This window comes from Crinia signifera, chromosome 3, assembly GCF_055691185.1.
Source record: "Crinia signifera chromosome 3, ASM5569118v1, whole genome shotgun sequence".
Lineage (NCBI taxonomy): Eukaryota > Metazoa > Chordata > Amphibia > Anura > Myobatrachidae > Crinia > Crinia signifera.
In genome coordinates this window covers 155,041,158-155,068,273 of record NC_139219.1, presented here as the reverse complement: position 1 = coordinate 155,068,273, position 27,116 = coordinate 155,041,158, and the positions used below count along the sequence as shown (strand labels likewise).

Genomic DNA, 27,116 nt, shown 5'->3' with positions numbered 1-27,116 from the left:
AGCTTGTCTGCAGTCTGCACCCAGCAGTCAGCTAGCCAATGACCATTTTGTCAGCGTCTCCCCCAGCTCAGCCCGATAAGCCCTGCCCCCTCCACTGAGCTCTGTGAAGCCCCCCCCCTTCACTGAGCCCAGCTAAGCCCTGCCCCCTCACAGAGCCCTCCGCCTCCTAAGCATCTGCACACAGCAGTGAGATGAGCAGCGGCCGCATCCTGACACCGACAGCCGGGGTGGCAGGCAGCAGATCCTTCCCGGCTGTCAGGCATGCGAAGCACAAGCGGCCCTAGTGCCACATATATGTACTGGCCCGGGGGGCATATGGCACCCTGCCCCCCGGCCCAGCCCGCCCCTGAGCGCAACGCAAACAGCGCCTCCGCTTAATATCCTGGATGGACGTAAGGGAAGTCCCTATAAGAGCGGTCTTCACCACTCTCTGTATCATATTATGCTCTACAATAGTACTGCTTCCATACCGTAGGCTTTCTATTGCGCAACAGTAAAAGTTCCTAAGTACTGTATATCTGTAGACAGTTGACAGTTAGTGCAGTTTATTTGGCTATCCCAAGTAATTGCCCCTAATTGAATAGGAGATATTACATCTTTGATGTCTACCAAACTTTATTACAGTCCTCAGATTTCATTACACTTTTTTACAGCCCTTAGTAACATATAGAAGACGAACATTGTATTTGACATCTGGCATACTGTACATTTTCTTTTAAAATAAATGCAAGACTTTGAGCTATAACCATTTCTTTGGGCCCTATTCTAGTTCACTCTCAGAGGCAAATTCCGGTACTCTTTACTTAGAAGGGCGCCCACGATCTCCATCGCGGCCGTCGTGGGTAAAAAAATCGCGGTGATCGCGGGCATCGCGGGCAGTACATTAACGGCCGCGACGCGATGCCCGCGATCACCGCGATTTCCCATAGGGTTCAATGTTAAATTTAGTGCTGCCCGCGATTTTACATTCAATGCTTCAATGGCCGCAATTTGGCCATAGGAATCAATGTTAAATGGGCTACAGAGCCCAAATAGGCACAATTAACACTTAAATGTCCCCCCAAATTTGTAACGCCACCCCACGATCCACGCCAACCCGAAGCGTGGCGAGCGCAGCGAGCCCGCGAGGGGCGGCGGTACGCGTCCTCCGACCTTTTCATGCCCTACTATCCACGTCGGCGTGGAGTTGAGAATAGAATAGTGTGGCGAGCGCAGCGAGCCCCGTGAGGGGACGCGGATACCTTCACAGGTAAACGCGTCCCTTCGCGGGCTTCACAGGTGTCCACGTCGCCACGGACACCTGTGAAGCCCGTGAGGGGACGCGTATAACTGTGAAGGTATCCGTGTCCCCTCGCGGGGCTCGCTGCGCTCGCCGCGCTTCGGGCCTCCGTGGCTCGCTGCGCTCGCCACACTATTCTATTCTCAACTCCACGCCGACGTGGATAGTAGGGCATGAAAAGGTCGGAGGACGCGTACCGCCGCCCCTCGCGGGCTCGCTGCGCTCGCCACGCTTCGGGTTGGCGTGGATCGTGGGGTGGCGTTACAAATTTGGGGGGACATTTAAGTGTTAATTGTGCCTATTTGGGCTCTGTAGCCCATTTAACATTGATTCCTATGGCCAAATCACGGCCATTGAAGCATTGATCACCGCGATGGGCGCTTTTCTAAGTAAAGAGTACCCAAATTCCTTTTCAAATGGACAAAACCATGTGCACTGCAGGTGGGGCAGATATAACATGCCAATAGAATTAGATTTGGGTGGCGTTTTTCTTCAAGGTGAGATCTATATTGCAGTGTAGAAATAAAGCAGTCAGTATTTTCCCTGCACAGAAACAAAATAACTCACCCAAATCTAATTCTCTCTGTACATGTTACATCTGCCCCACCTGCAGTGCACATGGTTTTGTCCATTGGAGAAGGAATTTGCCTCTGAGAGTAAACCAGAATAAGGCCCTTTATGCTACCCTTAGGTGACTGAACAATAATGGTGCCAACCCCAATGGATGCTCCAAAAGGAATTTATGAGTTGCATTAATTAGAAAGGTTTACACCATTCCTGTTACCAGATTTCAAGTTACAAACTTAAATTATTACAAATGTTCAATAAGAGCTAACTTCATGTTTATCAAAGATATCCTTCAAAATGATACATTTGATTGTTCCATATGATCCCTGTTCACAATAGAGTTTTAGATGCTTAATTCAAATAGCCAGGAGATGACTTGCCCCAAAGCAAGTGCAGCTATATGCCATACTGAAGATATCTCTGAACTCATAACTTTTTTTTTCACAGCCCCATAGAGCTGCATACAAAATATTGAAATTCCAGGGTAATATTGAGCTGTGAGGGGAGTTAGTTCAGGTGCCATTGTGGTATTTCTATATCATTGCAATAATAACTCAACTCCCATGACTATATTCGAATTTACACTCTACTCTGGTTTACATACTGTATAAATCAAAGCTTTATAGAATTATATAACAAGGTTCTATCAAGCAGTGCGATTCTAGTGAACTCCAATGCAGAAATCACAATGGCTCATGCAATTACCTATGTAAAAGATTAGGTTATTATTGGCAATAATGCACAAGATGTATCCTAAAGTAATGCTAAATTATATTATATAGCTGGAAGATCTGTTTTATATTACAATTTGTCATTTAAAGCTGATTAGTGCATGTGTTTTCTTGTTAGCTTTATGTTTTTGTTGCATTCATTTTCATTGTCATAATGATCTGTCATCTTACTGAAGCGATGTGTGCAATGTGCATATAGCTAGCCCAGTGTAGGTGCAGAATCAAAGCAGTAAAAGAAGCAATGTCAGTTATTTTAGGCAACTTCACCCCATTATCTCAGTGCGTCATACTGAAAATCAGAAACATTGAAAGTATTTTATACACTTTGAAATTAAGACTGTATAAGGATGTTATGCAAACCCTCTTTACTTCAAACTGTTAATTCAGCGGGGTCTTTCTGTGGAACCTGGGACAAAGTAGCTACTGGAGAGAAATATGTTGGAAAGCATCGCTGTACAGCAAATGTTAAATAAACAATCTCCATTGGATGAACAATGTATTTTTAATATCAGAAACTTTCTATAATTTACTGTTGTTTGCAATGTGTCATCTGTTAAATCCTAGAATAGGAGGCCGCTAATCGTTCTGACTTACTGACCAATTCCCATGAGCCCAGAAAAAGCAATATTGTGCATGCACAGAACCTTGCTAATGATGAAGAATGTATTACATAGTTTGGGCTCATGCAATTTATCATTGCACATGTACAAACTAGAACAACCTTAATTCTACTCTGTTCTAGGGATGGCATGAATGTGACATTAGAGTGGTCTGACATATTGTTTGTCATCCAGTTTGCCATATATAATGCTTGATAACCAAATTGCTAATGATACTATTAGGATTGGTGTGCATCAAAGCTGGTGGTTTTATGTGACCACAGTAGTGCACAATAATATATTCGGGTGAAAGTCAGGTTCTCTTCACCACGACAAAGTGGTGAAGCGAACCTGCGCCCATAAGGATCCTTAAGGGAAAATTAATAAATCTACCCCTCAGTGTGTACGCTCAATATATTTATATATAATATATTGAGCGTACACACTGAGGGGTAGATTTATTAATTTTCCCTTAAGGATCCTTATGGGCGCAGGTTTGCTTCACCACTTTATCGTGGTGAAGAGAACCTGACTTTCACCCGAATCTATTATTGTTTGGCCGCACGTTATGGGAGTGCGTTATCCCCTCCTGCCGGGGATACGCTCCCTCCCATAACAGCTGTGCAATCCTCCCCGGCTTGTTGCTCTGCGCATGCACTGGCTCTGAGAGTCAAAGCAACTGAAAACCAAAGCTTTCTTGCCTTTTAGAGAAAAAGGAAGAATAAAAACCCAACCCTTTTCTGAATGAGCCATGCTACTTAAACATAAAAAAAAGAAAAACTGCACAAAACTGCAGTACCCTTACAAGAGCTTCCTGGTGGAATTAGCAAAGCTTTGGAATTTAAACAGCAATTATGGAGTGGACGCTCACTGTGAATTTTTTATACAACCCATTGATCTACAGTACATCGAAAGAAGATAATTAGAACAAGATAGGTACTTACAAACCCAACAGAAAATTACCATTAATCCATTAATAACCATTAAGTGGAATTAATATTATTATGGAGCATGTTCATTTTATGTTTAACAGTTGAAGAAAAATATACAATTAAAAAATATATTTTTTGCCCACTAGGCATAACTACCAGGAATGGCCCAAGGATACTTAACATTGACCCAATATTCCTAGGTGTCTGGAATAGACAGAAATGTTGGTTTTAATCCCCTACTGCATAATAAATCCGGTTGTTTTTCTTGATAAAAAATACCTGATTATGTGCATCAATACTGTATGTCACAATTTCAAACCCTCCAGGAAACCTCTGTTTGGTAAGTTTACCACATATACCCCTAATATAAAATTCTCAATGTAGGACATTTTGCCAAAAAAGTGAACTATTTTGTTTTGGTGACTTGTTTAACAAATTTTATGAAATGTTTAAATAAAAAGCAAGGACAAATATTCATCTATAAATTACATTTATTCAGTATATTACTTTTTGATGTTTTTTCTGTGTTTCTTGTTAGAAAAAAAAGACATTTTAAAAGACAATTTCATTTCCAATTCCATAAATGGTTTCTGTCTGACATTCACAAACTGATGTGCCATCCATAAAAGAATGATATTTGTAGAAACTTGAAATTTCATTATCATGTTGGCATACCTATTATAACCTTCCTTTCAGTCCCAAACACTAAATAATTATCTACATTTCCCTTGCAAAGCAACATGTTCTTGAGTATCTATACAATGAAAAATGGTCACAAAATCTGAAATGTACAGTCTGGCATTGTAATTAATTATGCCATAAAGATTACAATAACATTAATCATCCAGCCAACCTTTAAAACGCTGGACTATTATAGGATGAATCATATTTGTCCTGTACTGAACAGTTTGTTTAATGCATACATTTATTTTACTGCAGTGAGGAAAATATCTTCTGGTGCCAAGTCTGGTCCTTTGTTAATACACTGGCTGCAATTATTTGTTCTGTAACTCAAAATCTTTATAAGCCTAGAAAGCAAGCAGGTGTTGTTGGTAAAATATTAAACTCATTTCATTGCTTTACATAACATTAAATGTATTTGGTACATCAGTAAATTCATATTTTTCCTTTTGAGTATTTTTGTACTTTGTCATAAATTATCAAAAAGAGTGATTTCAATAGAAAAATATCTAATTAACTTAAAAATATTATTACATTGTACTGCGTTTTAATTTAATGTTTAAAAATAAATTGTAATAATTGTTATAAAGTACAGAATTTTAAGTAGTATACCATTAAGGTTGGTACGAAAACCCAGGTGACGGGTTCCCGAAAGCTAGAAGAACGACAGATCATTCCAGGTGGACAGAATTCCTTACTCATCGCATTAGCAGCCTATCCATTGCTTTGGGTGCCGGATGGCTCCCCGACAGTCGGGATTCCGACAGTCATTACTCCGATGTCGGAATCCCGACTGCTCCCTCGTGGGGGTCCACGACCCCCATAGAGGGAGAATAAAATAGGTGGCGAGTGCAGCTCGCCACCATGCCCGCAGCGTGGCGAGCTCAGCGAGCCCGCAAGGGGCTTCATTGCGCTCCCCCCGCTGTGCAGTCGGGATTCCGACGTCTGACTAATAACTGTCGGAATCCCGACCGTCGGGGATTTATACCACACCCCATTGCTTCTGCCTCCCACAGACTAACCCAAACAGTCCCCTGCCACAGCCTAACCCTCCCCACCCACAAAGCATATCCCTAACCCTCCCACCTATCCCTAAATCCAGTACTTACTGTCTGTATTCTGTCAGATAGGATTCCGCTATTTGTCTTCTAAATGTCGGGAACTCAATTGCTAGGATTTTTACCACATCCCTTCAGAAGATACAGTAGCAGATTCTATTTTAATATTAAATTTCACTGCAAGCGTGTTGGAGACGTTAATTCAATAAATAATCTGCTGACTGCATTTTTCAAGTATATTTCCTCAAATTCAAAATAATCAAGTATTCATGTTCATATATACAAAATTATGTGCATTACTAAGGGTTATAAGAGATGTGAAGTAACTGTAGGGTTTCTTGAACACAGTGGTATATTCATTAAGTGGTGTTGGTATATTTATGAAGTGGTGATAACTCATTGTTTCAGAGGAAAGCAATAGAAACAGGTGTTTTTCGAGGGGCTTGTCACCTATAAATATTTATTATTATTATTATTATTATTATTATTATTATTATTATTTATATGGTGTTACAAGGGTTCTACAGCACCTTACAATACATAAATGAGAAAAAAAAACAATGACTTACATTACATTAAAAGGCAATTTAGGACAAATACATGGTAACTAAAGACAGTTGCATCAGGGGACAGGACACTGAAGGACACCAGGGTGGCAGAGACTGGGGTTAAGTACTGTTGAATGGAGTAAAGTGTAAATAAAAAATTAATATATATTCTAAGAGAGGAAAGTGTACATGAGGAAAGAGGGTCCTGCTCATGAGAGATTACATTCAGAGCCCTTTGTAGACAATTTGGAACCCAGTGTGAATGGGAAAAAAGGTCCCCAGAAATTTTATTAATAATGGGGGCTAGAAAAATTCATTAGAAATGTCTATAAATAAAACAAAATAGAAGAGCATTCATTCAAGTACATAAATCACTATAAAGGTGCCCATACATGGTACAATTGCCGGGTGCGATAAGATGCGTGGTCCCGTGCACATCCCATCGTACAGTTTAAAAAGTATGTGCACAAACTTTTTGTACTTGATTGCATCTCATTGCATCTAATTTCATTGCAAAACGTATGTGATGCAATTCAATGTGATGCGATCTTGTCCAAATTTCACACAATAATTGTACCGTGTATGGGCATCATAAGACCGTAATTAAACAGAAATACTGAAAACAAAGATACAGCATCCAGTTTCTTAGCAGCAACCCCCCCCCCACCATATTTATCAGCTCCTCCCTCCACAGTAAGTATAATTTTATGGGTGTAATGTTTGTGGTGTGGTCTCCCTGGACCCATGGTGCACCCATTATAGATATGCCAATGGTAATTGCATTTTACAAGGTATTGGGGCAGTACAAAACTCATATTTATATTTTATTTGACATTTCAATTGCATGCATCTGTTTTCCATGTTACTATTGTTGAATAAGCTAAATCCCTTTCCAAAAATGTATGTGGGTATAGCCTTAGAGTTTTCATCAATAGGCTGATTTTTACAAAAGGAGAGAACCAGCATTTTCTTATGAGCCCAATTCACATTATAACAAGAGGAACCCACACTATGAGTTTCCCACCCATAGGTCCTAATTTAGTGGTGGATGCAAGTTACATCACAATGCTGATGTACAGTTCAGTGAATATTTTCTAATGCATAAACAAAAATATTCTGGACCCCTTATGGTGCATGCTCATGCCTGAGTGTGTGCATAAATGTGCTATTGTATATGGCAGAGTTGGTTATAGAACTGGAGAGGGATGGTCGTGTCTGAGTGGTGCTTGGATGGTGGCCTGAAGGCAGCACAAAATCTGCCATCTAGGTGGGCAACAGGAGTGTTGCGGGACTGTCACTGAAAGCACATTGTAGCATTTGCATATTATTGAATCCACTACTCCTGCAAAGGGTGCAAGAGCAGACACAGTAGTATCTACCTCTGGTTCAGTCCCCTAATGACATCATCTGAACCATTCTTACTTTATTTGTGCTATACTTGGACACACCTTACCCAGTGGCATAACTACAGAGGGTGCAAGGGATGCAGCTGCTATGGGGGCCGAAGGCCCAGCAGGCTATCCACTGCACCTTTTTGATTTTTCCCATATACAGCCCTTCTTTTTCTCTCTCATTCCTCCCCTCTGTCTCCCCTCTCTCTTTATATCTCTCTGCCAAAGTCTCTCTTTCTTCTCGCTCTCCTCCCATCCTCTTTTCCCACACTTCCCCTCTCTCTTTCCATCTGCTCACTCACTCCCACAGACAGTCTGTCATTCTCTTTCTCTACCTGAAATCTTCTCTCTCACTCTGTCACTCCCTAACACCATCTCTCACTCCCTGTCTCTCTCCCTCTCTCTTGATGACACCCTCCTTCACTCTGTGTCTCTCTTTCTATCCATGATGGCATCCTTCCCTCCCTGTCTCTCTCTCTTTCTAGACAATGGTTGGGGGCCCTTACAAAAAGTTTTAAATGGGGATTTGTGCAGCGCTCTGCTCCTAGATGTGTGTGTGTGTGGAAATAAATTGGGTGGTACAGTGTAGATATTTGTTTAAAACGGTAGTTTTTACTTCAAAAATAGTAGATCAAGAACAATACAAGGTCGATACAAAGTATAACACATATAATAACGTTTTTGTGGGGATTGTAGCAAGCAAAATGTAGCAAAATGAAACTGTCCGTGTGTTCCAAAGGGCTATTACACAGTGCTTTATTGCTCGCTTAATAAAGGGAATTTTGGGGCATTGATGGAATGGGGTGGGGGTATTGGGTGGGTGAAATAAGGTACGGGGTGACAGAGTCCAAAACGGTGCACGGTGGCTGGTGTCCCGCTCGTCCGTGATGAACAGTGTAGTCCTGTGCACTTGATGGTGGGTGCACTCCGGCTGGTGGCTGTTTCCTCCGCGGGGGGTGAGATGGACGTGTTTGCCGAGGTGATGTGAGCGGCAGTGAACGGGTTTCAGTGGTGGCAGTGGGTCTGGTCACTCCTTGTGTCCCGTCACGGTTGGAGTGTTTCGGGCTGATAGCCGTCGTGGCGTGTCTGGCAGCGAGCGTGGGTAGGAGGCGGCTTGGGTAACCCCTTCCCGGTGCCTTTCTTATGGACCCCCGCCTACTCACCTACTTGTGTTCCTGGTCCCTCTCTGGTGCGCTTCTCGTCCTTCTCTTTGTCGGCTCTCCCGGCGTGTGCTCCCTGCTTTCTGTTGGTCGCATCAAAGTCGGGTCAGGTGCCCTGCCGGTAACTCTGTCTCTCCTGGCTGTTCTGTACCGCTGGGTTCTATCTTGTGATGTGGGGTGTACTTGCAGGGTAGGTGTCTCCAACGCGTTTCGGCCTTCTGTCTGGCCTTCTTCTAGGGAGTTTTACCATTTGTCTGTGTCTGCTCTTATTTATGTGTTGGGGGCGGGTCCTTATGTCCTGATTGGTCGTGCTCAGGTGTGCTCTTTTTCTGCTGATTGGTTCTTGTCTCTTTCACTCCAATGATGCACGCTGTGCTGCTGGTGTCCCGTTTCGCCTTATCTCTCTATGTCGGTCCTTCAGGTGTGATCTTTGGGTGTGGATAATGTTCAGCTGACATGACGTGGTATTTCAGGGGATGCTATGGGGTGATTGTACATGGTAACAGGTGTGGGGGAAAAAAAGTATTAATACAGTGGTATGAAATAACCTGGGATATGGTGATGCGCAGTGAATATGGTTTAGAGCATGGTTTGGATATTTTGCCTGTCAAAAAGAGGAATGGTTATACTTGGGTGTTGATGTTGTGGAGGTGTGGTAAGAACTTGTAGGGATGGGATGTCCTAGTGTTGCTGTGGGCTTGTATCCTGTATGTTGGAGTTTCATCTTCTATTTCTTTCCTACTATCGATTTTATTTCGTTGTCCAGATTGAGTCCACGTGGATTGAGGGTTTTTAGTTCGTACATCCATCTTAATTTGGTTGTGTTGATGAGTTTTGTGTAGTCTCCTCCTCTCCAATTTGGTCGTATGGATTCTATTCCTATGAATTTCAAGCTGTTGGGATTGCTGTTGTGATGTGTTTTGTAGTGCTGTGATGTTACAAAAGTTTGCTATGGGGCCCACACAGTTCAAGTTACGCCCCTGACCTTACCTCTATCTTCTGGTACTTCAAGAGCAAAAGGCTGTACATGCAAGATGCATCTCACATTACATAAAAAATTATGTTAACACAATTTTTAGGTGCATTATGAATATGTCTCACGCGCATCTCAGTTTCCGGGCTGGGGGGCAACGGGAACCCTCTCCGTCTCTGCTTCAGGAAGATGGAGAGGATAAGGGGGGGGTGCGGGATGGCGGGTGGTGGGGGATGGCGGCTGGCGTCGCCATCGCCATTCCCTGCAAAGAAGAGACCTGCTCCATCTGTATTTTACCCATCAGCCCATCAGGCAACCTATGATTAGGTCAAGCTCATATATGCAAAAATAGTATCAGAATGTCATAAAATGTTGTTTGTAATACGAATTAAATTTTTCTATAGTATTCTATTATGAAACATTTCAAATTTACTAATGTAACTCCAGAAACACATGATGAGTATAGTGAGTGTCTTGTCACACTTGGGATTTTAGATTAAGAATAATACAGTATATCTGGAAATTACTATTATAATTATATTTTAATTTATAAGGTGCCACAAGTGGTATGCAGCGCCATACATATAGCACATACTGTATAAGAACAATACAGGGTACACAGTACTAAACATAACAGCAACAGAAGAACTAAAACAGAGCACAGGTAACAATTACTGTAGCAGCACAATTCTTAGAACACAGCTGAGATGTAAGGAAGCAGAGGAGATGTCTACATGTTACCGGGGGCAAGTTGTTAGTGGTAGAGATGAATTAACACAAGTGAGAAGAGATGCGGATATAAATGGTAGTAAGAGAGCTTTATTGAAATGCAAGAAGAGGGCTGTACAGAACAGGAGGGAAGAGGACCCTGCTCAAAGGAGCTTGCAGTCTAGTAAACACATAAAGTACATTTATATTTTACTATCCTGCTTACTTAGAGGGATAAGCTGCAACAACTACTTAGGGCCCGATTCAGCCCTGTTGATTTTAGAAAGACTGCTCATGTGTATGTGCACAGTAGGCTGTGTACATGTGCAACGTCCCCCTCCTAACAAAGGCTAGCCATAGCCAATTTGTAAGATGATTGACAGGTGTTGGGCACTTGTGTGCGGCACCCCAGTGTTTTCTGGGAGTGCCACCAAAGAATGCAGGTAGATCCTGACTGCACATATGGGGGGGAGATTAATTCAATGGAGAGAGAATTTGAATGTATTTTCCCCTAATCGCACATCTGCGATGCAATTCGCTGTCGTGCACAGGGGTTGGTTCTCAGTGTGGCGGTTAACTGATCCCCCCGGGCTGCAACTTTTTGCAGTCCAGTGATCAGGTCTGAATCAGCACCAAAGTGCAGTGCAGAAGGCACCAATAAACACATATAAACAAACATGTAAAAATTTATGTAATATACGTGCTGGCCATCTATCCTGGATAAGCCAGATATGACATGCCCCCGTGCAAAACCCAGGACTGAGCAATACCCTTCACTCTCATAAATCCACCACCAGACTCCTGTGAAACTAGCAAATGAGAGTCGGGACGGGCTTAAGAGAATGAATTCTAATGATCACTGACTCACACACAGCACCACTCCCATTTCCAGATACACTGTCAGCATTGTCACATGTATGTTTGCATGTACTTAGTGCCTCTCAGCCCCAACCCCCAACTACATACAGTATACACTTGGTAGTATTGCCAAAGTAATAATCTGTGCACCCGAGACGCCGCCTGACGCTCGTCCCAACACCTGTCCCCCGCCACCACCGATTCCTCTCAGTAACAGGCGAGGGGATGTGTAACAAACACATCCCCTTGCATGCCTCTGCTAGCAGGAGAAATCATTCAATGGTTGCCAAACATCGAATGATTTCTCCAGCCTTCGTAAATAGAAGTAAGTGAAAACTGACATTTATTACATACATCTGGACGAAGGCGGGGAGGGTTAGCTGATGCCTTGTGACACCAGCTACACACCCCTGGTAGGCATTGGTCCTTGGTCCTTGCGTACCCATGGGATTGCCCAGCGTTTTCATGGGGACGGCTGTAAAATGTTGGGCGTTACCTTGGGCGAGCCTCATTCCCACCACCATCCTCCCCCAGCCCTCCCACCCCCGCAAATACTCACTTGTGCAGACCCCCAAACATCGGAATAGGGCAAAATCTATCCCGCTCTGAATTAACTATAATTAGGCCCTATATCAACTGAAAATGTTCAGAAGCACGTTAAAATGAAATGTTTTAAATGTATTATGCACTTAATATCTTTCTCTACAGCAATATACACGGAAATGCAAAAGATGATATACAAAACAATGCTTCAAGTAGTTTATTAAATGGAAGAATTCACGATACTTGACTTTTAGAAATTCATGAGTTCAATTTGAAAAATGGTTGCAATTTCTGTAATTGTATATCCTTTTAAAGTGAAATTAATTCTTGTGGGAATATAGATCTGAAAAGTGAATATATTTATGCAATGAAAATGCATTGTTGAAGATTAATGTAGCGATGATAAATTTACATTCTTAGATCTTTAGACGAATTTCCTACTACTAAAAATAAAATGGGTGGGGGCTATACTGTAAAGAAACAACCCAAAATCACCGCTCACAGACAACACAATATGAGGACTGCCCATTTCATGATGCCTTAATTTAAAAAGAATGGACAGCAATTCATAAAGATTGGATATTTGAACTACGCTAAAGGAATTGGCAAGCAAATAAACAACCGTTTATTTATAACACAATTTAATCATATAAAAATGGTACATATATTGTATTGTACAGATATTTGTGCAAAGGACAAAACAAACAAACATAGTAACATAGTAAATTAAGTTGAAAGAAGACGTACGTCCATCACGTTCAGCCTTTTACAGGACCCATTAGAGGGTGTTGTCTAGATGTAGGGTAGCTGCATTATTAGCTGCTTTAGTGTATTATGACCTAATTAAGCATGAGCAAGTAATCGCAAAACTATAGCTACTTACACTAGCATGCAGGGGGGACATCCGGCACAGGGTAAGGCCTCCCCACATGCCAGTTCTCTCTCTGCAAATTGCAGCAAAGCACTCTCATCTTATGGGTATCCCCCCTGAGCAGCCTAGCTGTAAAGGCAGGTGCAGGGACGCCATGTTTTGGGTCACAGCAGCTACGTGTGATCTCATGCAGCTGCTGTGGGCCACCCTACAAATGTTCCATACGTGACTGCTTTTTCTAGACCATAATCATCCCTTCGCTACACCCATCGCCAGCACTTAGACTTTAGGGCAGGTATGACCAAAACTATGGCCCTCTAGCTGTTCTGAAGAAACTCATCCCAGAATGCCTTGCGATAGTTTTAGCCTTCCCTAATAGCAAAACTGTGGCAAGGCATGATGGGAATTGTAGTTTCACAATAGCTAGAGAGCCATAGTTTGGACATGCCTGCTTTAATGGTTCACACATGTGCGCTGCTGCATGCGCATATTGTCAGATCATGCTGAAACAGGACCCAAACTGTACTCATTGATTCAAAAGAAAATGTGATTCCTTTAGTAATGTAGTTCAGTGTACAAAGAGGAAATCTAATTGTAATAGAAACTCATAGATCATAGCTATAATGTTAGAATTTGTATTGTTTGTGGCTTATCCATCTAGAGTCATAGCAATATTTCTGAACATATTTTGGCAAGCACAGTTCACAGCTCCTCCAAGAACACACATACAAACCCCTCTCTGTTATAGGATTATCTCATGCAAAAAAGGATATGAAGCTGCAGTTGCAAGCCATTACTAAATAATACCGTCTCAGCTCTGGTAAGCAGTAAGCAGTGATCAGCAAGAACTTGTAATGTTAGAAATAGATAGTGCTTGAAGCTCATTCTCATGTGATGCTTGTATAATCTGAAATCACTTTCTGTAACAGTATTTGCAACATATTCCATAAACTACTATTTTCAGCTATATTTGACCCATTAAGAGTTTGTTATTTTGTAAGTGAGGAAGCATGCGAGTGGATCAAAGTATATTATACAGTTATTCACAAGGGTGATGACTTGGAATAAATGTTTAGTGCATTAAAACATTTAATTTGATAGCTGATCATATAAATTTGAATAAAAAATGTTAAACTGAATGGGTCTTATTTGCAACCATAAATATATCCACATATAGGGGCTGATTCAGAGATATGCGCATATATATACAAAGATTGCTCGTCTGTGGTTTCCAGAGATCTGCGCATATGAGCCAATACACATGTGGGCACTTGCCAGTGCATGTGCTCTTAAACTACAGTCCCCAGTTTAAGTACTGATGGGGGCAGCAATGAACTTTTGCAGGACCTTTGGCAGGACGGCATTTTGTGGAACAACACAGGTGTGTCTGGACCGCTGCAAACCAAAACATGGCTGGCCTGCACCTGACTTCACAGAAAGTGATGAGCCAACGCTTCAATGTAGAGATAGAGCCACATCCATCTATGCCACCGGCACGCCTGAGCAACCTGTCTTGGCACGTCATTCGCTGACACAGGGACATGCAAGCATCTTACATACTTGCATGTACATTGCCGTGAATGGGGCGCATCTCACACGCACGCGCACTTCATTAGCGGCACAACATTGGTGGCATAGATGGATGTGGCTTTATCTGTATAGCAAAGTGCTTGCAGAGTAGTGATGTGCCCTCAACATTTTGCAGGCACATCACAGGTCCTGACCTGGCATACGAGGCGGCCTTGTCCTGTCTTTTCTGAATCAGACACAGTTTTTTGTGTATTGTTGACTTGTCTTATCTAATGAATGAAGAAATGAATGAAGAGGCATATGGTGATAGGCAGGGACAGATTAACAATGGGGCAGATGTAGCTGCATCTCCAGGCCTCCATATAAAAATAAGCCCACCATCTAGACAGCATGATAATCACCACCAGGTCACACGAATGTGCATAAATCATAAGTGTTAAAATAGCATTTCTTTTTTCTTTAGTTATACAGGGAGACATTGGGGCTTATAGTGTATGGGCTCTACATGCAGAGGCGGACTGGGCCGGGGGGCAGGGTGCCATGTGCCCCCCGGGCCGGTGCAGTTATGCAGCACTGGGGCCACCGCAGTACTGTGTGAGACAGAGTGTGTGTGGGAGAGATTCACTTACAACCACCAGCCTGCACGGAGGAAGTTGGAGGCTGTCCAGAGCAGGAAAAACAGCGGCACATGGGATTTGTAGTTTAACTGTTACTGCTCAGACTCTGAGCAGTCAAAGATTAACTACAAATCCCATGATGCCAATGTTCCTGTTAAAGATGGCCACCGCGGAGCTAGACAGCACATGGGCTGCCCTGCCTGTCACAACAAGAGCTGGATGAAGGTTAGCTGCCCCAGTGCTCTGCCAGCTGTAGGGGAGGGAGATCGAGCGGGTGGGCGGAGCTACACGGCAGCCTGCACAACATGTGAGGACTGAGGAGGCAGCTGCAATAAAGACACTGGGCCCACAAAGTAATACAGTAGTGTGGTGACTGAGGTACAATATATAATATATACATGTGTACTGTGTGTGTCTGCCTGTACATAGATAAGTGTGTGACATTTGTGTACCGCCGTGGTCAGTTTTTGACAATCCATCTGCTCCTCAATTTAAACGGTCATCCATTGGACTGTGGACTCAAACCAGGTGATATCACTTTTCAAAAAAGTGGACGCAGCTATTTCTAATAATTCTACCATTTCCCCTTCCCCTCCCCTTTTTTTTTTTTTTTGTGTACCTTATTATTGTATACGGTGTATTTTATATGTTTATTATAGCATGCTATTTGTGTAATTAAAATATTACTACTATTTTTAATTTCTCATTCTGTCATCAATGAGCGCAGTCTACCTCTTTTTCTTGTACTTTCTATAGGGATTGACACCCCCTTTTTGTGACAGCTGCTAGCGAAAGCCACTCATACAGGCGCCCCTACAGTTACCTTGGTAACTGACCCCCAACCTTTTTTCTGGAGCTACACGGCAGCCTGCACAACATGTGAGGACTGAGGAGGCAGCTGCAATAAAGACACTGGGCCCACAAAGTAATACAGTAGTGTGGTGACTGAGGTACAATATATAATATATACATGTGTACTGTGTGTGTCTGCCTGTACATAGATAAGTGTGTGACTATATGTGTATGTGTGTAACTGTACATACTGTATGTATGTTTATATGTGTTGTACTATATTTGTATGTGTGTAACCTCAACATATGTATGTATGTTTATACAGTATATGTGTAATGGAATAACTATAGTAGGTGCTATGGGGCCCTCCCCTGCACTCATTTATAGGTAGAATGTTTTTTGTGTGTGTGTGTGTGTGTGTGTGTGTAAATATTATTATTTTACGTATATATGTGTATATATGATCATTTCTGTATTCTGTGTATTGTACCTCTGAATGTGAGATTGGTAGATTGTCTTTATTTGTGGGTTTAGGTTGGACATAGTGGCTATATTGGTTGCAGTTGCAGTGGGGTGGCATGTTCTGCGCACCTTGGTTGGTCAGACACAGGTAAAATTTTGCTATGGGCCCCAATAGGTCTAGTTTCACCCCTGTTTCAGGGTCAGGCTAGTAAACGGGGCTGACAACTGCATCCAGCATCAGGAGAAAATGCTCTCGGGATGCACGGTTGGGGGTTGCGCTGCCCAGCTGTGTTGATCAGTGTCTCTGACTGTTAGGTGCAGACAGCAGCCTTCCTGCAGACCCAGTCATGAATTGTGCTGACATGCTGGGCAGGAGGGTTCAATTGTGTAGCACAACAGGTTGAGAAACTCACTCACCCCCGCCCTGCCCCACTGCCTCACACCATTCCCCTCATAAGTAGATCACCAAGTGCCGCACATGTGCGGCAGCTTCAAGTAGCCAAAAGGATGGATGAATCCTCCAGATGCTGCATCACATGGCTCCTCCCAGACACTTGAGTGCTCGTGTCACTGTGGAGCACTACTCCTTGTTCCTGACAGCTGCAAGTAAGGTGTGTGGCAAAGAAACAAGCAGTATTTTGTGCTCTGCTGCAATAAATGTACGTTTGCTGCTTATCGTTTTTTTACATACCGGCAGGATATGTGTGGTGGTAGAGAAGCCGGGGCCACTTGCTTGTCTCTGCCCCCCAGGCTGAAAGTTGCCAGCCAGCCCCTGTCTACATGCCTATATTGCATTGGCCTCATCTCCTCCAGCAGCTAGTACGCTAAATGGACCTCCCAAGCACTTTCATTGTACACCTGTCCAAAATGAGTGAGTAGCCTTGTGGCGTTATTGTGCAGTTGCCACTCACATCTTGGTGGCCGCCTTGGGATGGTGTTATCCAGTACACCTCCAGAATAAAGCCACTATACCATGAGGATGCAATCATGACAATGACTATATGACTATAAGCACAATATCTAGATGTTTCTGATAATGAATGACAGAATATTCCTATGTGACAGTTAAACAAGAAACTATCACTTTTTTAAATGATTTTATTTGCATTTTTTGTTCTGTATTTAATTACATTTGATATAAAAACTGCCTTCCACATGTATTTATAACACTGTAAAGACATTATTCTCTCCCAAAACAATAGAAGTCCTGGCTTTGAGTATTTGTTCATTTCATGTTGCTGATATGTAGGGTGCACATGAGTCCAGTGCAAGAACTTTGCCCCAATCCATGGTGGTAATGTCTCCTCCTCTCCACCAAATTCCACACACTTCTGCTTATAAGAAGGTAACATTTATACTGGATTGTAAATTTCATGATGTCCAAATGCTGCTGAAGCTGACTCTCTACCCTGCTGCGGCAGCCTCTGCTCTCTACGCCCTCCAGCTGTGGAGGGGGGGCAAAAGGCCTGGGTCCCTCCCACAGACCTGGGCCGGGTAAAAACTACCCCCCCCCCCTCTTGAAGGCACTGAATACAATACAATAAACAGACTCCCTTAAATTGACCCTTAAAAGCCTATAAGGGTCCATTAAATTAAAATCATGTTCACATTACAGCATTTTTGAGAACTGCATAAGCATAAAGTTTTGCTTTAGACTAGTATCGTATAATTAAGTTGGAAACCTTTATTACTGGGACTAAGCTCATTTTGCACTAAAAAAACCTCTGTTAACAAAACTGTCAAACCACTTTAACGTAGACTGATTTTTAGGAATAATCACCTCTATAACTGAGATGATTTCTGTTAAGTGATGCAGACAGCAACCAGGTATACCGACATAACCGAAACATAATCATGATGTTGGTATTATGCAAGTTATCCTTACAATAAAATATTCATATGCCATCAAAAGCTCAGGACTCCTCTGACAGCAGCTTTTTGGATATGCTTACTGTAAATAGACTTTCAAAATCAGTAGCATGTACAGTATGCCTTACAAAGCATACGGCAGGTGTAAAAACCCAGATTTCAGAATGAGAAATTAAGTTTAATTTCAAGAATAAGAGTTTCAAGGCTTATAGTTGTCCCCAAAGAGGTCACAGACATTTTTATTTTTGCAGCGGGATTGCGGCTGGGGAAGGGCCAGTTATATTTTTTCTGACCACCAGCATCCTGACCGCTGGCCATCCATATTTATCCCACTGTTAGAACCTCTTCAATGGAGAGTAGTGCAGTTTATTTACCTCTATAAATGAGACAACCACTTTTAGAAACTCTCTAGCTGGGATTAATAGAGGTTTTGACAAGTTTCTATTTCTGATCGGTGATGTCAGAAAAGACATGGAAACCAACCATGCACATAATGTACATATTTTTCTTTAGCATGTAGGGACCCCTATAATTGAATCAAATACTGTTTGAACCTGCAAAAATGAGAACCTGTATAAGTGAGACAAACACTTCTTAAACCTGAATAAGTGAGAAACTGGATAAGTAAGATTCCTCTTTAAGTAAGACTAAACAGATACTACCTAACTAGGTCCAACTTAATGTGTTTTTCTTCAATATAATATAACATCATAAAGCAAAAGGTGTACATAATAGCACTGCAAATTCAGTTACAATGTGCATTTTTTTTCTTAATCTAGGCAAAACCATGTTGATTTATGAGGTGGGGGTTAGATGTGTAAATAGAACTTGAATGTGGGCATATATGGTTCCTATTGTGAATAATTATGCCCAGTATATGTGTGTATAACATATGCATACCTTTGATCAAAAATATTTGTCCAGTTGCAAATTTGTACACTTTCATTGAATTTTTATAACTCTACTTTAATTAAGACCCTCTGTAATGCCGCCCATACACGGTGCGACGGACAGGTGTGATGCGATGAGCACTCCCGTGCACATCACATTGCAGAGCACATAAAGTATGTGCTGCCATACTTTTTAAATTAGATTGCATTGCATCTAGTTCAAAACGCATGATGCTTTAGCCCATTGCATGCGTTTTGTACTAGATGCAACGCAATCTACAGTACTTAAAAATGCACAGAGTTTATCGCTCCGTGTAAGGGTGGCATAACTGATATCTTTGGTGTTCCAACTGCTTATAACCTTTCCCTCCCAGCATACACCAGCAGCTTAATATTTACTGTTAAATATACAATTTAGTGGGTATTCACATCACAGGAATTATACAATTTAGTGGGTATTCACATCACAGGAATTAATATTGCCTTACAGCACTGAGGTCATAGGTTTGATTCCCACCATGGCTCTAACTGTGCAGAGTTTGTATATTCTCTCCGTACTTGCATGGGTTTACTCCGAGTACTCCGGTTTCCTCCCACAATCCAAAAATATACTGGTAGGCTAATTGGCTTCCAATAAATTAACCCTAGAATGTCTTTGTGTGCGTATACATGTGGTAGGGAATATAGATTGTAAGCTTCACTGGGGCAGGGACTGATGTGAATGTTCAAATATTCTCTTGAAAGCGCTGTGGAAATCTCCAGTTTTTTAACCCCTTCCCGACGAGGCCTTTTTTGTTAATTTTTTTTTTTCCTCCTCGCGTTCAAATAAGCGTAACTTTTTTAATTTTCCGGCTATATAGACACATGAGGGCTTTTTTTTTGCGGGACAAGTTGTACTTTTGAATGGTACCATTTACTATACCGTATAATATTCTGGGGAATCAGGAAATAATTCAATGTGGGGTAAAAAAGAAAAAAAACGCAATTCCACAATTTTGCGCTGGTTACGGTTTTTTTGGAGTTCATAGTTCGTTTAAAATGATGGGTTATCTTTATTCTATGGGTCGTTACGATTCCGGTGATACCAAACTTATATAGTTTTCGTTATGTTTTACCACTAAAAAAAAAAATAGAAAATTTTACGGTTTTTCTAATTTGCGTCGCGTCGCCATGTTCTGCGGCTTATAACTTTTTTATTTTTCCACCTACGGACCTGGGTGAGGGCTCATTTTTTGCGGGCTGAAGTGTACTTTTTAATTAATACCATTATGGGATATGGGCGACTTTCTGATCTCTTTTAGTTATTTTTTTTTTGGGTAGGCGATGCGACCAAAAAACGTAGTTTTGGCGTTGGGAATTATTTTCCGTTTACGCCTTTAACCGTGCGGGATAACTAATGTTATATTTTAATAGATCGGACTTTTAGGAACGCGGCGATACCAAATATGTTTATTTTTTTTATTTTTTATTTTTTTTTATTTGTGAAATGGGGAAAGGGGGGTGATTTGAACTTTTAATATTTTTTTTTTTTTTTTTTTAAACTTATTTTTTTTTTTTTTTTTACTTTTACTACAAGGCCCCCTAGTGTACTTGACCACTAGGGGGCGCGATCGCCTGTACTAGGTTCAGCCATAGAGCTCTATGGCTGAACATAGTGATTTTCAGCACTTTCTATTACATCCTGCCTCAGGCAGGATGTAATAGGAATGCTGACACGGCCAGAACAGGGGTCTACATTAGACCCCTGGCTACCATGGCAACCGATCGGCACCCTCCGATCTCGCCGCGGGGGGCCCCGATCGGCGCCGGAGGGGGGCGCCCCCCCTCCGATCAGCTATTTAAGCACTGCGGGCGCTTTGCCCGCGGTGCTTAAAGGGTTAAACGGCCACGATCGGCGAACTAGCCGCTCGTGGCCGTGAGAGCAGGTACCTGGCTGTAATATACAGCCATTACCTGCTCTCTTTCAAGCCAGCTCACTCCGTGAGCTGGCTTGATTCCCCCGCTACCGACATATGACGTAAATGTACGTCATATGTCGGGAAGGGGTTAAAGCGGCAATCATTTACACTGCAAAACCAGTTTGATTTTGCAGTGTAAATGATTACCACTTTAAAAAAAAACCTCGAGATTTCTTACCAAATCTCTCACTTTCTGATTCTCTCACCCGATTACATTTCACCCATAATTTCAGAGTGTTATGACCTCATTCTTGTGTTTTCTCTTAAAGTCAGCCATAGCCAAGAACCTCTGTGATTACTAAAGCTCTCTAGTAGTACTAACTCTTTTAATATAAAGCTATCTTACAATTACTGCCATTGTAACACCTACAGTATATTACTCAGGCTTCCTGACATTCAAAAACACAAACAAAAAATATATAATGTACAGTATTGCTTAATCATTGCACTCCATCACAATGTCAACTTTATTGAAAGATTATTTAAGAGGAAATATTGTATAAATAAATGTGGAAGATCCAGGTTCTTCAGGTCACATTGCAACAACAAATGCTTCTCACAGCTTTATTGTGAGTACATGAACCAAAGTACCATACGCAAATATTTAAAATGCAAATATCACCTATTGAGTAGTAGAAAGTTATTTAAAAGATTTGCTTTTAAATAACTGATGCAAATTACTTAAGCATCAATAATCCTTTTCTGAAGGATAACATACAAAGAAGCAGCACACTAGCATGCAACTATTCATACCAGATGATGGGGGAACATATGGTAAATGGTTCAGACACATGTAGAGAGTAGGTATGGTTTGGAAAGGATATCATGTAAAATATATTGACACAAATGAGTGTATTGCAGAAGAGAAAGACATAAAGGCGAAATGTGATTGGCAAGCAAGACTTGTGACAAAGCTAATTCTTATTAAGCAACATTGGTGCATACAGCATAAGATAGGAATGGTAAGTACAGTATTGACAAATCATTTGAAACGATTCACTTGTATGCCAGTAGTTATCTATCTATCTATCTATCTATCTATCTATCTATCTATCTATCTATCTATCTATCTATCTAGTATTTGAAATCTAAAAATATGGGCAAACAGTTTTGTTTTTAAATAACCGTTTAAACACCAGGTGAACATCTCTAATTCAGAATCCTGGCAAATGTCACTTTGAATAATTTATCTCCTCTGCTACAAAAAAATATAATTTATTTTCATAGCATCAAAATTTAGCAGCACAGGTGTGGCATGTGCCACAGATTAAAACTGAACAATCTATAGGTTTGACATTTTTAAACTGTGATTGCATAATAACCACAATGAATGGAATTGTGTGCACCTATATACTCATATATTAGCCAATAATGATCTGTTTGCATACTAATATGATTGAATGTATAGTAAAAATATAACATGACTTCTAGAAGGACTAGTAAACAAATATAAAATGATTTTATACAAATACAGTATGGTTAGCTTCATCTTACCCATTATTGTGACTGATAAGTGTGCGTGTGCATTGGAAATATATGGTAGACATGCATGAGCGATTTTGCTCATGTTCAGAATCAGGCACAGACACTTTGGGCAATATGTAATAGCCTTTGATGTGCAGGCTATACAGGAAGTTGTGCAAGTATTTTTAAAACTGGCAATCATTTGCAAGGAAAAACCAGGTCAGTTATGCCTTGCAAATGACTGCTGCTTTAAAAATAAGGCCTACTCGCAGAACTTCCCGCACAGCATGCACATGGCTGGTTAATACATATTGCCATTGATATGAAACATTCTATACTTTAGCATTTATTAGCAAAAAGGATAAAAGTTTTTCTTCTTCTGGATGACAATATAGATAACCAAGAAAGCTCTTTCATAGCAACATGAGACTAATTAGAGGAACCATTGTGCTGTCTGACTGGAATGATTTGTTACACTATAATGCGTAGTATGAGGGATTGCTGCTTGTACAATATGAGACTTATCACTGCATATCACCTTTTAATTAGATATGTATGACAGGTAAACCCCATTAATAAGAAATTTCCAAAAGTACTATCCATGCAGATTTAGGCACAATTAGCTATTAGTTCTTGTCTTTATTAAAGAGTGTTCTCTGCGACAGTAGCTTATGCAGAAGAATTAAATGCGAATGTAAGTTAATGCTTTGAGAAAAGCACAGTATATTAAGCCAGCGCACAAGGGCTTTGTAAAATACCTGTGTATAAATCCCCGTGAGAATACATGTCAACCACATAGCGACAGAACTGATACTGATCTAATGAAACAGAAAGGAAAAAGACCAGTCACCAGTGAGGACACATTAATACTGCTTTGATTCAGTACAATAAGGCACCACATCCCTGGAAGAAAATCTAGAACCTGAAGCGCAGTCTTTCACTTACATTATAGTCTAGAGCAGGCATGTCCAACGTTGGCCCTCCAGATGTTGTGAAACTACACATCCCAGCATGCTTTGCAATAGTTTTAGCATTCTCTAATAGCAAAACTGTGGCAAAGCATGCTGGGATGTGTAGTTTCACAACATCTGGAGGGCCAACTTTAGACCTGCCTGGTCTAGTGCATAGTCTGCATCAAACAAGTAACTGAACAGCTAAATACTTTGCATAGTTTGGTTTAAAGTGCTAAATATCTTCCTGTAGTATATATCTGATATAGTACACAATGTACAGCTGAGTGTTCTAAAATAAATACTGTACAAATAATCCGAAACAGTATTTATGACTTGATTATAATCCAATTAAAAAACCTGTCCTTGGACACCACTCTAAAACAATCTAAATTATGATTGCTGGGGTTTTATTGCAATTGCTTCAGCAAAACATCCTGCTTGCATATAAAATTACCCAATAAAAGGGAGAAAATTTGTTGATTAAAGCAGTAAGTTATGCATTGATATTTTAGTATTAAACTGCAGGATAAATTAGTTTGTTGTATTTATTTTTTATTCATGTAGTTTAAACATCAAAAGTTTATGACCTGGATAACTAAAATTGCCACATTATATCCAATACTGTACATATAAAGGATATGTATTAATATTATACAATTCTTTTCAAACTAGAGTACATCTCAAAACAAAACTCTCCAAAATTGTCCGAATTTAGTTTACTTTGTTCTGGATAGGTGATATTTTATCCAAAATAGCTGTACACAGAGGCTTAGAACATTTTGGATGAAATTCTGTTTAAAAATTTGTGATGTGCTAGATACTGACTACAGTTCATTTTTTAGCAATAGACATATTTTAAGAATGCCACATATATAAAAAAATGGCTGACAAATAGTATGGTTTTGTTTTAAAACTGTATCCATACTTTTATACATCACGGTTATGTCTCACATGTCTTGTTTTCAATACACCACACAGTTACATTTCTATCTATATAAATTCATTACAGAAATCTGATTAACAATTTTCTCTGATTTTGTTGTAAAACGTTTGAGAGGTAAAGGCATTTCCTTTATTAGCTGGCAAACCATGGTTGATCATTTTCCCTTGTGAATGTCACTTTTAATCAAATTGCTCTAGTCCTAAATAGGGTATGTCATGGGAGAATTTTTTTATTACTACTACTACAACTACTACCAAGACCACTACTACTACTACCTGATAATAATAATAATAATAATAATAATAATAATAATAATAATAATAATAATATGGAGAGGAAATACACATTTCTGTCATTTTTTATTTTCAGGACATCTAAAATATTGCTAATTAATGTTAATAAAACAACTTACTGTACTTTATCTGACAGGTATGGACAATTTAGATATTGTTACGTTCTAAGTGTTTTAGACATATTTAGATTCTGCTCAACACAATATACAGTTATCACGTTGATGAGCCAAAGTCATGGATAATTTTAATTGATTATGGTTACTTCTGATTCATAGTAATATTTACCATGGGCACAACTGTAGTGGGTGGAAGGGGTACTATTGCTATGGAGCTCAGATGCCTAGAAGGTCCAGGAACCATGCTAAAAAGTTGCATAGCAATTTTCCAGATGGGCCTGCTTAGCAATTGTGTCTAAATTATGTGACATTACATTATTCGTGATAGGAGTGTGCAGTGGGTATTATGATGGCACTCTAATGTGGCATACTTTTAACTGGAGGCTATTATAATTGGACAGAAGATTCACTTGAAGTGCGGAGTAATTTGTCACAATCTGATCTGCTTATTGTAATGTGGAGGACATGTTTTGTAAGAAGACCGGGGGAACTGTAATGTGGCACAAAATTTAATTGAGGCACTATATATATAGTGTAAAATAATATGAACTGGGGCACTGTAATGTGGCAGAGCATACAGATGTGTGTACATCTTGGCTTTTTTTTCTCAACTTGTCACAACATGTAAAACACGGCTTAGCTGTTTTTCCAAATGTAGCAAGTAGATAGAGTCTAAAAAATGTCTGAAACAGTAGAAGAGTCCAAGGTGTGCCATATTGTGCCATACATGGTGCAGTAAAACCAAGATGTACGTGGACACATCTGTAGGTGCCGATTCTGTGGGTTCTTGAGGGCCCAAGCACCCACGGAAATTGATGAGCACCCACCCGCTCAGCAGCGGCCCACTCGCCCGTGTCCCACTGCACTCCCCTCCCTCGTCGCTGGCACAGGTACTGTGTGGGCATTTATGTACCTGCACTGTGAGGGCATTTATGTATTTGGCACTGTGGGGGCAATTATGTATTTGGCACTGTGGGGGGATTTTTGTACCTGCACTGTGTGGGCATTTATGTATTTCACACTGTTGCCATAATTTGAATATTGGAGACAATTGTGCTGCGTAATATAAATCAGTATTATTTTATGGCCATGCCCCTTTCCCATGAATTATTATTTATTTATTTGCAGTTTCTTATATAGCGCAGCAGATTCCGTTGGGCTTTACAATAGTAGACAGTGATAAAACAAACTGGGTAACAGATAGACTTGGTGGTTAGAGGGCCCTGCTGCAAGCTTACAATCTATTAGGTATATAGGAGGGAAACACAAGGACAGGCATCAGTAATAGCATAGCAGTCCCAAAAAGTTACAAGTCCAGAAGGGAAGCTATATAATACATAAGTGCCTCAGAGGGTTATGCGTGTAGAACTTAAATATGATAGGCTTGCCTGAAGAGGTGAGTTTTCAGGGAACACTTGAAAGTTTGGAGGCTAGCGGAGAGTCTAATTGTGCATGGAAGGGCATTCCATAGGATGGGAGCAGCCCGATGAAAGTCCTGTAATAGTGAATGGGAGCTAGTGATCCGCTCAGATGAGAGACGCAAATCTTGTGCAGAGCGGAGTGGTCGAGATTCGAGATATTGTGTGATAAGTGCAGAGATATATGCTGGTGCAGTATGGTTAATAGCTTTATATGCAAGTAGAAGTGTTTTATATTGAATACGGTAATATACAGGCAACCAATGGAGGGACTGGCAGAGCGGATCAGCAGACGATGAGCGTCTTGCAAGGAAGATCAGCCTAGCAGCAGCATTTAAAATGGATTGCAGTGGTGAGAGTCTGTTCTTGGGAAGTCCAGTTAGGAGACTATTGCAATAATCAATGCGGGATATAATGAGTGCATGGATAAGAGATTTAGTAGTGTCTTGTGTGAGATATGGTCGTATTTTGGATATGTTTTTTAGATGCATGTAACATGATTTGGAGACAGATTGAATGTGGGGAACAAAGGACAGGTCAGAGTCGAGGGTGACCCCTAAGCAATGAGCTTGTGGGGTAGGGTAGATTGTCGAGTTGTCAACAGTGATGGAGATATCAGGATGGTAACTGTTCTTAGTTGGCGGGAATATAAGTAATTCAGTTTTGGAAATATTGAGTTTGAGTTGGCAAGAAGACATCCAAGATGAGATGGCAGAGAGACATTCAGAGACTCTGCCCAAAACCACTGGTGACAACTCTGGGGTTGATAGATAGATTTGAGTATCATCCGCATATAAGTGATACTGAAATCCGAAGGAGCTGATTAGTTTGCCAAGCGAGGAGGTATAGATTGAGAAAAGCAGAGGACCTAAGACTGAGCCTTGCGGAACTCCGACTGACAGAGGTAGTGAA

General features: G+C 40.9%; 1 protein-coding gene across 1 annotated transcript in view; it reads right to left on the bottom strand.

Moving 5' to 3' along the window:
- TRDN (triadin) overlaps nucleotides 1-27,116 on the bottom strand; it is a 427,364-nt gene that overhangs the window by 219,709 nt on the left and 180,539 nt on the right. The window contains exon 19 of the mRNA XM_083174940.1: nucleotides 23,240-23,299. Coding sequence (XP_083031066.1) covers nucleotides 23,240-23,299 — 60 coding nt within the window. The remainder of the gene's footprint in view (nucleotides 1-23,239; nucleotides 23,300-27,116) is intronic.